The sequence below is a fragment of the Camelina sativa genome, chromosome 6 (genome assembly GCF_000633955.1).
Source record: "Camelina sativa cultivar DH55 chromosome 6, Cs, whole genome shotgun sequence".
Classification (NCBI taxonomy): domain Eukaryota; kingdom Viridiplantae; phylum Streptophyta; class Magnoliopsida; order Brassicales; family Brassicaceae; genus Camelina; species Camelina sativa.
In genome coordinates, this window is record NC_025690.1 from 25,342,267 (window position 1) to 25,358,553 (window position 16,287).

At 38.4% G+C, this 16,287-nt stretch overlaps 6 protein-coding genes across 6 annotated transcripts in view; 3 read left to right on the forward strand and 3 right to left on the reverse strand.

Moving 5' to 3' along the window:
• On the forward strand, positions 1,575–2,979 carry LOC104793565 (aquaporin PIP1-2; the record flags this gene model as incomplete). Its single annotated transcript, XM_010519950.2, is given in 4 exon segments — positions 1,575–1,902; positions 2,051–2,346; positions 2,431–2,571; positions 2,669–2,979. Coding segments are annotated over 4 exon segments (861 nt in total). The 3' UTR covers positions 2,765–2,979.
• Positions 3,358–5,801, reverse strand: LOC104793567 (cytochrome P450 86A8-like). The gene has a single exon (XM_010519952.2). The coding sequence runs from the start codon at positions 5,231–5,233 to the stop codon at positions 3,623–3,625; it is 1,611 nt and encodes a 536-aa protein (XP_010518254.1). The 5' UTR covers positions 5,234–5,801; the 3' UTR covers positions 3,358–3,622.
• Positions 8,167–10,011, reverse strand: LOC104793568 (ATG8-interacting protein 1). The gene is made up of 3 exons (XM_010519953.2): positions 9,795–10,011; positions 8,680–9,404; positions 8,167–8,562 (listed from the first exon to the last, which is right to left on the reverse strand). Exons 2-3 carry the CDS (start codon positions 9,367–9,369, stop codon positions 8,458–8,460), a joined length of 795 nt encoding a protein of 264 aa, XP_010518255.1. The 5' UTR covers positions 9,370–9,404; positions 9,795–10,011; the 3' UTR covers positions 8,167–8,457.
• Positions 10,161–12,039, forward strand: LOC104793570. Its single transcript, XM_010519956.2, has 9 exons — positions 10,161–10,300; positions 10,463–10,543; positions 10,643–10,732; positions 10,824–10,990; positions 11,126–11,195; positions 11,291–11,370; positions 11,481–11,543; positions 11,649–11,725; positions 11,807–12,039. Exons 1-9 carry the CDS (start codon positions 10,223–10,225, stop codon positions 11,905–11,907), a joined length of 807 nt encoding a protein of 268 aa, XP_010518258.1. The 5' UTR covers positions 10,161–10,222; the 3' UTR covers positions 11,908–12,039.
• On the reverse strand, positions 11,925–13,142 carry LOC104793569. Its single transcript, XM_010519954.2, has 3 exons — positions 12,653–13,142; positions 12,352–12,480; positions 11,925–12,253 (listed from the first exon to the last, which is right to left on the reverse strand). The coding sequence occupies exons 1-3, from the start codon at positions 12,977–12,979 to the stop codon at positions 12,071–12,073; spliced, it is 639 nt and encodes a 212-aa protein (XP_010518256.1). The 5' UTR covers positions 12,980–13,142; the 3' UTR covers positions 11,925–12,070.
• The window catches only part of LOC104699474 (ATP-dependent helicase BRM-like), a gene marked incomplete at its 3' end in the record, with an annotated part of 9,703 nt that continues 7,959 nt past the window's right edge, over positions 14,544–16,287 (forward strand). The window contains exons 1-2 of the mRNA XM_010414779.1: positions 14,544–15,300; positions 15,588–15,780. Of these exons, the coding sequence (XP_010413081.1) occupies positions 15,130–15,300; positions 15,588–15,780 (364 nt within the window). The remainder of the gene's footprint in view (positions 15,301–15,587; positions 15,781–16,287) is intronic.

Consider the following 16,287-nt stretch of genomic DNA (forward strand, 5'->3'; position numbering starts at 1 on the left):
TCCAGAGGACTGTTCTGATATCGACTCGACAGGCTTACTAATCAAAACTCATCATACTCATGCAAAACAAAATTATGGCGTTATTTGAGAATGTCAATGATGGTTCGCGATACCAAAAAATGCGAAAACAAAACTCTGCAATATACACCGTTAAAATTACATGGGTTCCAGAAGGAAATTTGGTACATGGTCATATGTTATCATATACTACAGTTCATGATGTGTAAGCTTGGAAGGTAATATGAAAAAGGCAAGGGAGAGTAAATAACGAAATTTGGCAATTTGGTAATGAGACTAGAAGAAGAACAGCACGTGGGTAGGACATAGTGTCACACCCAAAAAGACAACAAACCAACGAAGCAACCATAATTGTTTGGTCCTTTTTTTTTTTTTCTTTTTGGCTTAAACGTTGTCTTTCCTTTTTGGCAAATAGTGGATTGCAGCCGAATATTACACTACCCAATATTCTTCTTTTAATCTCGTTAAAAAATCCACCATTCATAATTTCATATCATGCATATTATATATATATATATATATATTCATGTTAAAACTACTTCCTATATATGTGTAATGGCGTGGCGTTTTTTCTTCTTTCAGATTGGCAATTTATTGATCTAGACTTGGGTGTAGTTGGTACAATAAAGTTGCATTATAGACAAACAAAATTCCGATGTCATGATTAATTGTCTGATTGATGTATAGCTTATTAATTAGCTCTTTCATTAGTAGTATACTAATTTATAGCCTCATGGATAATGGTGAAGATAATAACATAACATAAAAAGAATCTCATTTCTTTTTTATTGATAAAAGGATATCATGTCTTTTTTTTTTTACTGCTTATTATGAGGATCACTCATTATCATAACTAAAATTGTTGGAGAATTAAAAGTAAGAAAATTTTGCTATAAAGTAAAGTAACTGTTGGAGAATTAAAATGATCACTAAACCAAAATTAGTAATGTTAGAAAGAAAATATTAGTAGATTATTTGTTGAATGAGGTGTCGCTATGTCTTTTAGGTACGGGTGAGTCCATGTGCTTATCCTGACAACGGTCCAAATAAACCGCCGGTTCACCTCGACCACATATTCAACTCCTTTTTATAATAGTTTTTTTTTTCTTCTTTTCTTTTCTGGCAAATTAAAATTCAAACATTAAAAAGGAACATTCATGAAAGATACATGGATAAAATTCCACATAAGAGTATACAGTATCATATAAGAGTAGAATACGACATTTGATTAGAGTACATAAAAATAGCTGCAAAGCGGATTTTGAAACTCTGGCCACACACTTTAATTATCATTAATCAATAACAAGCATTATCAGTAGCAGCAGGCTAGCAGCATACTACATGATAACGTTAATTAATGTAATTAAAATAAACTAATTAAATAATAATCATCGTCGTGTTTTTATTTAAGTTAATTTTCCATTTGTTTGCATTATCTTCCAACATTGAGAGGTTTCGTCACTATAAAAAGCACCACTCCCTCAAGCTTCTCTGCAACATTAGTCACAGAGAAACCCCAAAAACCTAAAAAGAGCTCCAAAGAGAGAAAGAGAGAGATGGAAGGCAAAGAAGAAGATGTTAGAGTCGGAGCTAACAAGTTTCCGGAGAGGCAACCCATCGGAACATCGGCTCAGAGTGACAAGGACTACAAGGAGCCACCACCTGCGCCTTTGTTCGAGCCAGGCGAGCTAGCTTCGTGGTCTTTCTGGAGAGCTGGAATCGCTGAGTTCATTGCTACGTTTTTGTTCCTTTACATCACTGTTTTGACTGTTATGGGTGTGAAGAGGTCACCTAGCATGTGTGCTTCCGTCGGTATCCAAGGTATCGCTTGGGCTTTCGGTGGTATGATCTTCGCTCTCGTCTACTGCACCGCCGGTATCTCCGGTAAGTCTTCTCGATTTCACTCTCCGATTTCACTTAATTAGAGCAAGTTTAGGCTTCACCCAGGAACAAATTAGGGTTTACAAACATATAAGTAGATCTCATTTAGAAGATTCGATCTGATTTGTGTATGTTATATTCAATTTCTCAGGTGGACACATCAACCCAGCGGTTACGTTCGGTTTGTTCTTAGCCAGGAAGCTTTCGCTTACACGAGCTGTGTACTACATAGTGATGCAGTGCTTAGGAGCTATCTGTGGAGCTGGTGTGGTTAAGGGTTTCCAGCCAAAGCAATACCAGGCTTTGGGAGGTGGAGCCAACACCATTGCTCCTGGCTACACCAAAGGAAGTGGTCTTGGTGCTGAGATTATTGGTACCTTTGTCCTTGTTTACACCGTCTTCTCTGCTACTGATGCCAAGAGAAACGCTCGTGACTCTCACGTTCCCGTATGTTTTTACAACTCAATCAATAAAAGGATGGGTTTTGGTTTTGTAACATCGGATCTAATTGGTTTTGGAAATTTTTGACAGATTCTTGCACCGCTCCCCATCGGATTCGCTGTGTTCTTGGTCCACTTAGCAACCATCCCCATCACCGGAACTGGAATCAACCCAGCAAGAAGTCTTGGAGCTGCTATCATCTTCAACAAGGACAACGCTTGGGACGACCACGTGAGTAGTTTTTCACTTCTCTCACCAAACTTACAGTCTATAGACTTTGATTAAATGGTTTACTGATTGATCTATTTGTAATTTCTTCTTCTTTCAGTGGGTCTTTTGGGTTGGACCATTCATTGGTGCTGCACTCGCTGCTCTGTACCACGTTATAGTCATCAGAGCCATCCCATTCAAGTCCAGAAGCTAAGCTGATTGTGTTATATTTATAATCTGGCTTTTCATCTTTAGTTTGCTTTTTCTTTTGTGAATCTACTACCTGTGTGTAAAGTGTGTTTGTATGTGTTGTTCATCTTCCTTTGCCTAATGGAGACTCTTATGTAAAACAAAGAAATTCCCCAGAAACATCTGTAATCTTTCTTCTCCACTTATCAAAGGATTTCTATAATTGGCACCTTCGGGCCATTTGTCTAGTAGAGACATATGATTATCTTGAATCCAAGTGGACCAAACATATTTAATGCATTACGTTACACTCTGCTACAAAAAGAAAAGTGCCATTACAAATAGAATCATGCCAAATGATATCGACAAAATTAGCTCAACTTCAAGAATATGACCCCTATCGATTAGAAAAACTACGAATCAACAAATCGTAGAGAACTTAATGAAAATTCAAAATTCATTTTATATATATATATATAAAACTTGGATTGTGAAACATCAGAGAGTTACACGATTTTTCTACGGATTACCAATAAGAGTTGGAACTGAGGAAAATAAAATCTGCCCAAATCGCGATCAGATCTCCAAACGATTTGACATCCAATACAAGTAAAACCATAGTTGATAAAGTTGTATTAAAATAAGATCTTATTAAATCAGATTGAGAGTTTGCTTACAAAATAATGAAATCAAATGTTACTGTCTGAATTACGAAAAAAAGAGAGTAATAATAATAAACGAACAGAACAAACGCACTTTGCAAAATTACCTCTATAGAACTATGCAGCCAAATCAATCAATCAACGACACGCGCCAAAAAGGCGAGTGCCACACTCTCTATTCAGACAGTAAATGATAGATGCGATTGCTTCACCTAATCTACCTAACTTGAAACGCCGTTACCGACCCCGTCGACGTTAGCTGTCTTCTTCTCCCGTAGCTCCGCCGCGATCCCCGTTAAATCCCGTTCGTGGACGTTAACCAAAAGACCGTACTTCATGAAAAGAGTTAACGACATCTTCTGTTCCACCTTATGCCCCGCTACCACCGTCAGACGGTGGCGGAGCAAAACCGCCGCCGCTATTGATTTCATTTGCAGATAAGCCAGATCCTTACCCAGACAGATCCTAGGGCCAGCATTGAACGCCACGAATTTAAACGGATCGTGATTGATAAATCTCCCACCGTCCGATTGCGAGATCCACCTCTCCGGTTTGAATTCCATACAATCTTCTCCCCAAGTCGATTTCATCCTCCCCGCCGAGTAGATCGAATACGTAACCGAAGAACCCGCCGGCACGAATGTCCCGTCCGGCAACACATCGTCCTTCACGGCGCGTTTTGAATCCTCCGGCACCGAAGGGTAAAGCCTCAGCGTCTCCGATAACGCCGCTTTTAGATAAACCAATCGATCAAGCTCCTCACACGACAACGGCTCGTCCGTCCATAATGCCACGTCATCGACACGTGTCTCGATCAGAACGGCGCAGATCTCGCGGAGGATTTTGTACTCTATGGTCGGGTGCTGCGTAATCAACCAAAAAAACCAGCTCAGCGCGACTGATGACGTGTCACGTCCAGCTAGGATGAAGTTGAGCGCCACGCGCTGGAGGATCTCGTCGGAGTAAGATTCCTTCTTTTTGATGAAACGCGACAAGAGGTCGTCGTGTTGGTTCCCGTCACTGTGCTGACTCATCAAATCTTGCTTACGTGTCGTAATAATCTCAGACAAATAATTATCTACCTGGACCAAGCTTCGGGTCAAGCTGACTTCTAAGCCGAGACGGAGCCATCTCTTGAACTTCCATAAAATCTCCGGCAATATAAACCTTTGTAGTGAAGCCTCCGTGGCTCGATCGAAAGCCACCGCGAATGTGTTCACCGGAAGACCCGGTGCGCAAGTCCTCGGATCTTTTCCGAAAGTCAAGCCGCATATGTTATCAAACGTAAGCCGAAGAAGCAAATCTTGAAGATCAATCGGCTCAGAGCCAAGCCGAGACGTTTCGAGAATAGGTAAAAACCGAAGCTTGATCGCTCGGTTAACCCAACGAGCCATGGCTTGACGGAGAGTCCTCGTGGTGAACTCCAAGGCGGCGGTCTTACGTTGGAAAAGCCACGTGTCACCGTCGGAGTTGAAGATTCCTTGACCGAGAAGATCATGGAAAACGGCTTGCCACGTTGGTCCTTTAGGGTAGTTATCAAACCGGTTCTTGAGAATATGCTCGAGGTTTCTTGGATCGCAAGTGACCGTCACGAGACCTTGTTTCTTGGCTAGAAACGGAATGGCGCAGATGCATGTCTGATACGTACCGGAGCAAGCACGGAGGTTGTCGGAGATCCAGTCGTGCATTCGCTCACAGTTCTCTATGAGACCAGGGAGACTACCCAATATAGGCCAAACACGTGGACCTTTAAGACAACGAGATATGAATGTGAGCCATAACAAATACGCCGTGATGGCTGTAAGAATCATTAGAGCAGTGGATATATCCATGATTTTCCGGGAAAATGTTTTGTGATTCCTTTTCCCTCAGAGAAAAAACGTTATGGCACAAAAGTTGAGAAGTTGATGGAAATAGAGACGGCCCAGGTGGTGAAAAAGATAAGAAAATTTCCCAAAAGAGTGATGAAGTTTGAAGAGAGAGAGAGAGATAGAGAGAATGGTTATATAAGAGATGAATGAAAGAACACAAGAGAGAAGATTTATAGAAAGAGCAATTATGAAAGACAGACTGTGTTTTTTTTCTTTCCCTACAATGGATTTTTCTCTGTAGATCTCTATTTCTCTATATGATTTTATCTCTCTAGATCTCTCATAAACTAGAGGAGTGAAGAGCTTTAGGGTATGTGAAGCATGAGATGGTATGCACTACCATTAATGTTCCTGCTCTAGGCTGGTAGCTAGGTGGTTGGAGACTTTATATATTAATCTCAATATATAGAGAAGAAGAAAAATAAGTGTTTGAACGGTAAATCTTCAAGAGCATTAAAAACGTTTAGTTGAGGAGCCTAAGGAGAAGAGGAAGACAGAGAGAGATCTATGACTAAATGACCCACAGTTTTTCAATGTCCGAGCATGAACCATTTATACAATTGATTTCAAAACCCACAAAAAAGAGAGATCAAATTTTAAAATATTATGTATTAGAAATTCGTGTAAAAGAAGTCACAAAGTAAGCATGGGATGTTGCCTCATCGTTTTATCTTATTCTCGTGGCTATTAATTGCATACTATATGTTTTGAATATCTTAATTAGGGTTTTGTATGTCGGTTCAAGGGAGATGATGGCTTATAGACGATTATTTACTTATTAGTCATAGGCTACTGTATAACGGCAAAATGACAGTGTGATTTCGCTATTCTGCGGGTCTCTTGTCTTTTATCTCAAAAAGTTATTTATGTTCGGTTATTTTATATTTCTATCAATATTAAAAAAATGAAAACTCAATGTCATTTCAACTTTTCACGTTCAAGTTAAACTGTTTTATTTAACTACCATAATAACTAGTATTACTATATCACGTTATTTCGTTGATTTTTAATAATTTTTTCAAAAATTATGATACGCTTTGACAAGTGTACGTGCGTGTATATAATTATAGAACCCTATTTTGTGGTATAGAGTGTAGGTAGGAGTAATTAATTAGGGCTTAGATTTGATATTGTTAGGGTATGGGTGAACAAACTCACCAATGATAGTTTTGCTCAACTACACAACTTATATAGGTTGCTTATGGGTTTGGTGACTTCTGTCAATATAATTTCAAAAAGCTTATAAAGCATTCAAAGCTCACAATTATATAATAATGTGTCCCCTTCTTAATGCATGATCACTGATAAATTAATTAATGTAAGAGCCAATACAAAAACTGTATACGAGAAAACCCGTGATGTGTATATGGGCTGCGATCAACACACAGTTTTAATTCTACATTTTGACGACTCGAGGATTGGAAAACTAACTACATTAAAGAAACTATCAGAGAATTAGTTAAAACTAGACATATATATCCCTTCTGAGGATAACTGTAATTTGTGAAGGAAGATAAAAAATTGTTTTTGACTTTTTTCCATCAAAAGCATGAATGAATGCATTGACCCACGAAAGTCAACTTCCGAATTTTTTTAACCAAGAACTGCAGAATATGCGGTTCGAACTTCAATACGTCGAAAATGTGTAGACTGAATCCATAATTATTTTCCATTACAGCTGTATGAAACAAGGTGAGCTTTTAATGAACTTGAGTGACAGTTGGTTTTCAGTTGATTTTTTTTTTTTCTTTTGCTAAGTTTTTTTTGTCTACGACTCGTTTGTTTTTGCAAAATATGAGTTTTTAACATATGTTCGTGTAATTTTGTGGTTAACTATGCAACATTTAAGTTGAAACTTTAGAGAAAGGACAAATCGACAGAGAATATAAGTTATCTAATTAGGTTACCTTCCCATCAACGGCAAAGAAAACATACTTTTATAGACCGCATAAATAATAATATTTTTGCTTACAATTAATTATCAGATTTAAGATATGAATCTGACAGTTACGTACGGGGAAGTTACATAAGTAATAAACAATAAAATAGTTAGATTAGGTTAGGTATTAATATCAAGTACTCCCATGCACTATTTGATTTCTTTTTTACATGAAGGAATTCTTGATAGTTGATAGTTATAATTTTTTTTTTTTGTGTGTTTTGGAATAAATGCTATGATGACTTAATATGACTAGAAAATATTTTCGAAATGGCACATTAATGGTAATGAGTTTTTAACTTTTTATGGTTACCAGAGTCTTAGAAACAAACTTAACCTATCAAGTAAAGTAATAACACAATAGAAATCATTAGATTTCGTGGGTTGTCCCACATGAAACTGGTCATTTAGGTGAAACAAATTGGTCACTTAACTTGTCTCATTTTGCATTTAAGACCATATACAGGATTTTTCTATAAAAAATACTAAAAAACCATATTGAAAAGTAGCTAAAATAATGAATGAATCATTATGATAGTTAGTTACCCCGTCACTTTATCCACATGGTAATTAATACTAGTAATCCAGACAACACTCAACCACTCTGATCTCTGGAGGCTAAACAGTTCATACACACATCATCACATGCTTACTTAATTATCTTTCATTATTGGTTGATTCGTTTATTACCGAAACTATACGAACGACGGATTTTTATTTTGGACTACTGTGTGACGCTAACGCATGATAAAGCCTGGTTTTGTATCCGCGTAACATGGTTTTTTTTGTCTGTGATTTCAGCATTTTTACCATTTTTATGAAATGGCAATTTATATTTCTTTACTTGTGTACGATTCCGTCAGTTCTGCTGCAAATCAGAACGTCTGTGCAATAAATATTTCCCCTATTATAGTCATCATATAATGGAACTATGGAAGTGAATAGAAATAGACAATTACCAAAACAAAAACAAAAAAATCATAAAAGTGTGTATATATTTCCAGTTTCCACACTATCACAAGCGCTTGACACCTAAAGAGAAAGCTTTGTATTGTAAAAAGGCATTTGGATCTCCATTCTAATGATACAAGATAATGAAGCAACATAGGCTCTTTAGAAAGCAAAATGCTTTTGACAATCAGGCACACATATGGGAACTCAATACCAAGTCTTGTAGTTACCTATGAAGCTCTTGTGAGATACAAATGGTAAATTGGCCTTTTTGTCTCTTTCAGTTTATCATACTTTAGATCTCACTGGACGGGCCACTCCTTACGAGAGAAGCTTGTGGGTTACTTCTCACGATCATATCTTTCAAGCGAGAGAGAGGTTCGAGTAGGCTGCTCAGCTTCTGTGTGGGAACAAAATATTCAAGCGTTAATTGTCAATGAATGGCCTTTTGTTGGTTACCACTAGTAAAACATTATGATTCTGACAGAAGTTTTTTCGTTTATAGATGATTAACTACCTCACTACTGATGCTTGATTGCCACTTGAGTTGCAAAACCTGCCACCTCTCTTGTTGCCAGCGTTGACCAAGAACTACGAGTCCTGTGACCGCAGCGGCAAAGAATAAGGACCATATCGCATTTGCTTCTCTTGTGCCTGAATAGATAGATATAGCTCTCCTTCTCCACCAAGCTTCACAAGGAAGTTTGTCTGCTGATCTTTTGGCATCATCCTTTTCGGCATCAGAATGGAGATCTAAGTTTCCTTCTGCATAATCATTCGCCTCGGCATCAAGTAACCCGTGTTCGTACATGGCTGATTCACTTCCGACTGACTCCATGTGTCTAGACGAGCCAAGAGCAGATTCACCATAGATACTCTGTTGGTTGTCTCCAGCTTCATAATGAAACTGATCAGACAATCCCTGACCTCGCAGCAACAAGTCTTGGCCATCCTTTCCTTGCTCCTCCTCGAATAAATGTTCATCAATAGGTAAATTCTCATGCTCGCTAGGTGGGAATACGAAGTGTTCAGACATGTACAGATCACGTGAAGTCTCTGCTCCATAGTAAGCATCGTACTTGCGAACATCTCTTGACCCAACGTTAAACGGACCAGGAAAAGCAGCGTAAGCTGATGAAGTAAGGGAGACGACTTCCCATTCATTGCCACGAGGAGGATGCTCCTCATGATCCTCTTTGTTAGCCATCCTCAACCAAAAGAATCTCCAATGACCCAATAAAACTGAAAAAAAAAAAAAAAAAAACCCTTTTTTCGGTTAATAGCCACAAAACAAACATAGATTCTCTAACACATCTTCAATTGCAAAATCAGTAATGCAGACAACCTAAATACACGAGCAATTCTGGTTTCTAATAGAATTCAGAGTATCTTCAACAAGGATTTGAATTTGGGAACCAATCGATGTAAGAAAACATCAGAATCAGAACCAGACACCAAACCAATTCAATTCCTTGACTACTTTCGTCAATCAATCTATAAGATACAAAATCATCTCTTTACACAACTAGCTTATCACAGAACTCGAATCGAGGTATTACTAAAACCTAAGTGGACAAAATCAAACAACAATTGAGAAAGGAGAAAGCAATAATGGTTAATCAGGAAATATACCTATGAAGAGACGATACGAATAGGAAGGAAGGGGATCCGGGAGAGAGATTGATGATGAGATTTCTCTATCTTCCCAGAAGAGAGACTTGAGAATCTCTGGGAAGAGATCAGCAATTATTTTGATACCGGCGATACCGGTTCTTAGGTCGGCTGAATTGACGGTGCGACCGGCTGCAGGAGGTAATCGATTGGGTACGTCACCGATAATAACAGGTCTCTTTACATATATATATATATGCGTGTGGATTGACGCAAACGCAACGCAACGCGAAAAAATATGCGATTTTTATAAAAACGTCATAAACACGTGGCTTATTGTGATTGGCTCTGGGGAGTGTGAGTAAAACAAAACATTCGTCGTCTTTAAACAACAGATGTGTGGCAGCTGCTTGAATTGAAACTAGTGTTGGAGAAAGAGAAAGAGGAGAATGGGAGATCTCTATGCTTTGGACTTCGATGGAGTTCTCTGTGATAGTTGTGGTGAAAGCTCTCTATCTGCTGTTAAGGTTCTTTAATAATCATATCAAATCTACTCTCTTAGCTTTTCATCTCTGAAACTCGTGTGGATTATTTTAGAAACATCTGATTCTGATTTTGAAAAATTGGAACTTTAGTTATTGTTTGAGCAGCATCCCCGTTGATATGTTCCGTGTTGTTTATATATATAGGCTGCGAAAGTGAGATGGCCTGCTTTGTTCCAAGGAGTTGATTCCGCTTTAGAGGAATGGATCGTCGATCAGATGCATACTGTAAATTACTTTTTCCCTTATCGTAGAGTATTGTTGGTATCTGATTTAGTTTAAATTAAGATTCTTTTCTAGCTCAGTTCAAGAGTTGGTGTTTGTTAGGTGAGACCTGTGGTGGAAACTGGCTATGAGAATCTTCTACTTGTTAGGCTGTTATTGGAGACGAAGATACCCTCTATTCGAAAGTCTACAGTGAGTGAATCAGAACTGTCTTCATTGAACTTAGCTTGGATTAAGAGATTAGATTTGTATTGTAGATGATGCATTGCACTTGTTTATTAAGGTTGCTGAGGGGTTGACTGTTGATGGGATATTGGAGAGCTGGGCAAAGATTAAGCCTGTAATCATGGAAGCTTGGGATGAAGATAAAGATGCTTTGATCGATTTGTTTGGCAAAGTTAGAGACGATTGGATGAACGAGGACTTGACAACTTGGATCGGTGCCAATAGGTAATAATATGTCTTCAACATCAAATCCTACTAGACAACACAAGTTTGAGACAGTACAAACAGTAAAGTTTCATATTTTCTTGCACATTTACCCTCCATCATAGCTTTGACAAATAGTCTACTATATATATGCAGATTCTATCCAGGAGTTTCAGATGCACTCAAATTTGCCAGTTCAAAGATTTACATTGTGACCACAAAACAGGTGCAGTAGTAATGATTCCATTCCAATTCAAACAGTCTCTCGTCTGTCGCTATCATGAGCTGAACTTTTAAAAGTATGGATGGGAAAAATTGCAGGGCCGCTTTGCAGAAGCATTACTGCGTGAAATAGCAGGTGTGATCATACCATCGGAAAGGATTTATGCTTTGGGTTCAGGGTCAGTATCATTATGAGGTCCATTAAATAAACGTTGATCTTGTTTCTTATCCAGATTTTACCCTTAAGCTAGCTTTTCTTTTTTTCTTTTTCTGTTTGATATCTTAACAGGCCAAAGGTGGAAGTGCTAAAGCTTCTTCAAAATAAACCAGAACATCAGGGCTTGATGCTGCAGTAACTTCCATTACATATACCTATCACTAATTCTTCTGTCTACATGACTTGGTGGTAATAGTAACCATTACTTTACAATCCTATGGATTGTTTTGATTTGGCCAGCTTCGTGGAAGACAGACTTGCAACGCTGAAGAATGTCATCAAAGAGCCTGAATTAGACAAATGGAATTTATACCTAGGTGGACTCTTCCCTCTCCCATACCATCTCTTCTGATTCTCCTAACTGGTTTTCTAACAAGAAAAACTTACCTCCAAAACAGGAAACTGGGGTTACAACACTGAGAGAGAGAGAGCAGAAGCAGCAAGCATTCCCAGGATTCAGGTTATTGAGCTCTCCACATTTAGCAATAAGCTTAAATGAGTGCATACTCATCGGGGTGAAAAAAAAGCTTTCCTTTTTTATTGTATTCTACGGTTTTCAAGGGAAATTTATAAACCAAACTTGTTAAAGAAATTTCTAGTAAGATTCAGTAAAAGAGTTGAACTTTCAGTACTAGCCAAGATAAAAAGCTTTATGTGACCACCTATAATTCATCCTTGGTAAGATCATTATTGTTACTATCACCACCTTCATCATCATCTTTCCTTCCATCCGCTTGAAGTTTGTCGACAACATCTTCAAGTGGAGGATCTCCAGGTCTTCTAAACTCTTGCTTCCCTATCTTAACCTCGTAAGCTTCTTCTTGGCTTAGCACGAACTCCGTTAGCTAAATGAAAATTCACCAAGAAAGAGATTGATCGTGATGTTATATAAATCCAGACTAATCTACTAAACAAAGTTTCAGCATTTGGATGGCGCATTTACCTCAGTCACTAGCTTCCCATTTTGCATGTTGAACATCAGGGTGCTTCGATCTACAGCCATGAATCTGACTCCTATCCCTCCTGTTCTCAAAACTTTTGTCCATTTCATAGCAATATCAATCACCATATCCTGAGATTGAATCAAAATATTAAACAAATCATGATTCAGAGAAATTATGAACAGTAAGTATTTCGTCTGAGACTTACATAATTTTTTTTTTTTTTTTTTTTAACAAAATAGACTTACATAACTTAAGGACCCAAATTCACGAATCAATTTGGGATTTTTTTTTTTGTTTTACCTTGGTACGGGGGACGCCTAACCGGAGCTTGACGAATCCGACGACCGGTCCAAAGGTCCGTTTAGCCATCTCCTCTTGGATCTGATCGAATCCCAATTTCGAAAAATCTGGAGGCGGATCAAACTCCGGCGTGGTAGCTTGCTTCCCCCACTCTTTCCATGAATCGTCTTCTTCATTGTCTTCAACGTCGTCTAGATCGTCGGAGATCTCGATCCGTCGCTTTCCTGCCTCGGCGATCTGGACGAATCCGGAGAAACTCGAGATGAGAAGAAGAAGGAGGCCAAAAAGTGGAATCAGATAAGAAGAAGAACGAGCGATCATCTTCATGGTTAACAACAACAACTTGTACAGATACTTTCGATTCCAGGAATCAGATACAGCAGACGAAGTAAGCCGGCATTTCTAAAATCAGTAAGCTTTTTTACAAATCTCTCAAAGACTCCAACCATAATACTGTAATGTGATTTATTTTATTTTTGCTTGTTTTGTGGGAAAATTATTTAAACGACATCAAAACTGAACTCGTTCAAAATATCAAAAACTGTGCGCCGTTTTAATCTCTTATAAAAGAACTGCGTGCCGAAATTAATATTGACGTAAAGATGAAAACGACACAAGCTGTACCATAAATAAAACAGAGTAATTTATCTCTAAAGGTCTAATCTATAGCTAGACAAGAGGTAAAAATAATGAAGTAAAAATCAAAACTGGAACCAAATACACTGAATGGTTGATGATTTGGGTAGAATCAAGGATTCTCACAAATTCAATTAACAATCTCTCTCAAAAACTAGATTTAAAGCTTGAATTGAAAAAGAATTGAAATCTCTTAAAGAACAAGGTAGATTTTTCTCTCATAAACAATTTAAGAACTAGAGTTTTTTGTATTGATTTTTGGATGCTTTGCATAGAGGACAAATCTCTCTATTTATATGAAATATTTAGATTACAAGATAAGTAAAACTTTCTTAAATCAAGTGCTAAAAAAAACAAACATTAGCCTAATTTTGATTTTCAGGTTTGTTTTTTTTTTTTTTTTTTATATTACCCAATTACAGAAAAAAGAAATGTAAAATTTACATGGAAAAATAAAAATAAAAAAAAAGTAAGCAATCCCATTTGGTAAGTTATGGGAAAACGACACGTGTATGATCGTGATTAGTGGGAAGAAGGGTACTTAGTTTGTAATAAAAAGTGAAAACCGAGGTTAAACCTCGTGGAAACGCATTTTCCGTGTTCCAACTGTATCGAGAGGATTGGGACCCACATTCGAAAATAAAATAAAGCGAAAACCACATTAATAAAAAAATAGTAATAGCCACGTGGACATAAAAACCGTACCCGAATATCCAATCCGGAATTCGGCCCGAAAAGCCGGATTCGACTTGGGTATGAGTTTGCCTATAAAACTTTATTGGGTTCTATTTTCTAATACCCGTGGGTTCGGGTTAGGGTCGGATAATATCCGGTACCCATTTGGGTACCCATTAAACCCGAACATATAAACATATTTATAATATTTATCATTAATATAATGCAATTATCCCAAAATTATGATTATAATCATTTAGTTTTATACCTAAATATCAAAAATAATCAAAATATCTAAAATATTTTGTTATGTAAGTCAAAATTTAACTAAATTTATTTAAATTTAATTATATTTTTCGGGTACCCGGTAGTTCGGGTACTAATCGGGTTCTAAAATTTGTAACCTAAACTGATACGAACCCGATAGTACCCAAACCGAACTGAACCCATATATCTAAAAATATCCAATCGGTTCTATTTTTGTAAACCCGTTTATCCGAACCCGAACGGATAATACTCGAACCCGAACGGATTACCCGAATACCCAACCCTATGAGTCTCAACCTTCTCCCCGAAAAAAAAAAAAGGAAAAAAAGAAAAGAAAAGGGAAGTAACGAAAGCCAGCTAGGGTTTGACTGCGAGAAATTTCTGATCTGCGTGAATTTCTCGAGAGAGAGAGAGAGAGAGAAAGAAAGGAATCGATCATCGATTCCGTGGATATCGTTTCCCTCCCCTTTTTTTTTTTTAATTTTTATTTTCGTATTATTAATCTCAATCTCCTCTCTAAGGGATCTGAGTTTATACCGTTGCATCCCGCATCTTCCGTTTCAGATTTACCCCAAATTCGATGCAAATCTAGAAGATAGAGAGAGAGAGAGAGAGGTGTGTGTGCGCGCAACAACGACGACTCAGTGTCTCTCCCCCCCACCCCCTCTCTTGTGTGTAAAATTCGAAAGTTCTATTTGAGGAACCTTTTTTATCTTTGCCGAGAGGGTGGGCGCTTCCTGTCCGATTTTTTGCTTTTTTATTTTTATTTTTTTTGGAGGGATTTATTGGGTAAGGTTTTTTGAAAACCTTTTTTGTCTTCTTCTTCTTCGAGTGTTTCAGTTGAATCTGGGTTTAATTGTTTCGAGTGTATCGACTGTTAGATTCATCCACGAAATTGTATGCAATCTGGAGCCAGTGGCGGAGGACCCGCTCGTAATCCGGGCATGGGTCCAGCTGGTCGGACTGCCTCCACCACATCCGCTGCCTCTCCTTCTTCTTCTTCTTCATCTGTCCAGCAACAACAACAACAGCAGCAGCAGCAGCAGCAACAGCAGCTGGCTTCTAGGCAGGTAATGGATTCTTAAACTTTTGAAGTCTGTGTGTTGAGGTTTGTTTTGTTAGTAGTACTAACTAGTAGGGATCAAATGCTTTTTTTGCATTTGCCAGTGTTCGTGTCTCTTCAACTTGCGGTTATTCAATTTTTTGTAAAGTAACCAGTTTCTTTATATTGAAGCTCTTGTTGGTAGTATATTGTGTAATGGTAGCCTCTCAGGTTACCTGTATTGTTCATTTACTGAATCGTGGAGTCTGTTTCACTTGATTGTTACTAATAATGATTGTGTTTCTAATGTGGCAGCAGCAGCAGCAGCTGAGAAACTCAGACGCAAATGAAAACATGTTTGCATATCATCCTGGTGGGGCTCAGGGAATGGTGGGAGGTGCCAACTTTGCTTCGTCTACTGGCTCTATGCAAATGCCTCAGCAGTCTAGGAAGTTCTTTGAGTCTTCTCAACAACAACAACAACAACAGCAGGGTTCTTCCCAAGAGGGCCAGCAAAGTTTAAATCCTATGCAGCAAGCGTATTATCAGTTTGCTATGGCTCAGCAACAAAAAGCACATCACCAAGCTAGGATGGGAATGATGGGTTCATCAAGTGTGAGAAAGGATCAAGATGCACGGATGGGAATGTTGAATATGCAAGACTTGAATCCCATGCAGGCTTCTACTCAGCCCCAGGCCTCCTCGTCTAAGCCATCCAGCGACCAGTTTTCTCGCGGTGAAAGGCAGATGGAATCAGGTTCTCAGCAACGGAACGAAACAAAATCTCATCCCCAGCAGCAGGTGGGTACTGGACAACTAGCGCCTGGAAATATGACTAGGCCAATGCAGGCACCACCGGCTCAACAGGTTGTCAATAACATGTCAAACAACCAGCTCGCATTTACACAACAGTGGCAGGCAATGCAGGCATGGGCGCGTGAGCGTAATATCGATCTCTCACATCCTGCCAACGCCAGCCAAATGAATCACATCCTTCAGACAAGAATGGCTGCCT

Excerpts from the sequence above, each read along its gene's own strand:
- LOC104793567 (XM_010519952.2), bottom strand. The coding sequence starts at position 5,233 with ATGGATATATCCACTGCTCTAATGATTCTTACAGCCATCACGGCGTAT.
- LOC104793568 (XM_010519953.2), bottom strand. The coding sequence starts at position 9,369 with ATGGCTAACAAAGAGGATCATGAGGAGCATCCTCCTCGTGGCAATGAA. Across the intron at positions 8,563-8,679 it reads AATCAAGCATCAGTAGTGAG|AAGCTGAGCAGCCTACTCGA; the intron begins GTAGTTAATCAT and ends GTTCCCACACAG.
- LOC104793570 (XM_010519956.2), top strand. The coding sequence starts at position 10,223 with ATGGGAGATCTCTATGCTTTGGACTTCGATGGAGTTCTCTGTGATAGT. Across the intron at positions 10,301-10,462 it reads GCTCTCTATCTGCTGTTAAG|GCTGCGAAAGTGAGATGGCC; the intron begins GTTCTTTAATAA and ends TTATATATATAG. Across the intron at positions 11,726-11,806 it reads CAAATGGAATTTATACCTAG|GAAACTGGGGTTACAACACT; the intron begins GTGGACTCTTCC and ends CCTCCAAAACAG.
- LOC104793569 (XM_010519954.2), bottom strand. The coding sequence starts at position 12,979 with ATGAAGATGATCGCTCGTTCTTCTTCTTATCTGATTCCACTTTTTGGC. Across the intron at positions 12,481-12,652 it reads TAGGCGTCCCCCGTACCAAG|GATATGGTGATTGATATTGC; the intron begins GTAAAACAAAAA and ends ATTCAATCTCAG. Across the intron at positions 12,254-12,351 it reads ATGGGAAGCTAGTGACTGAG|CTAACGGAGTTCGTGCTAAG; the intron begins GTAAATGCGCCA and ends ATTTTCATTTAG.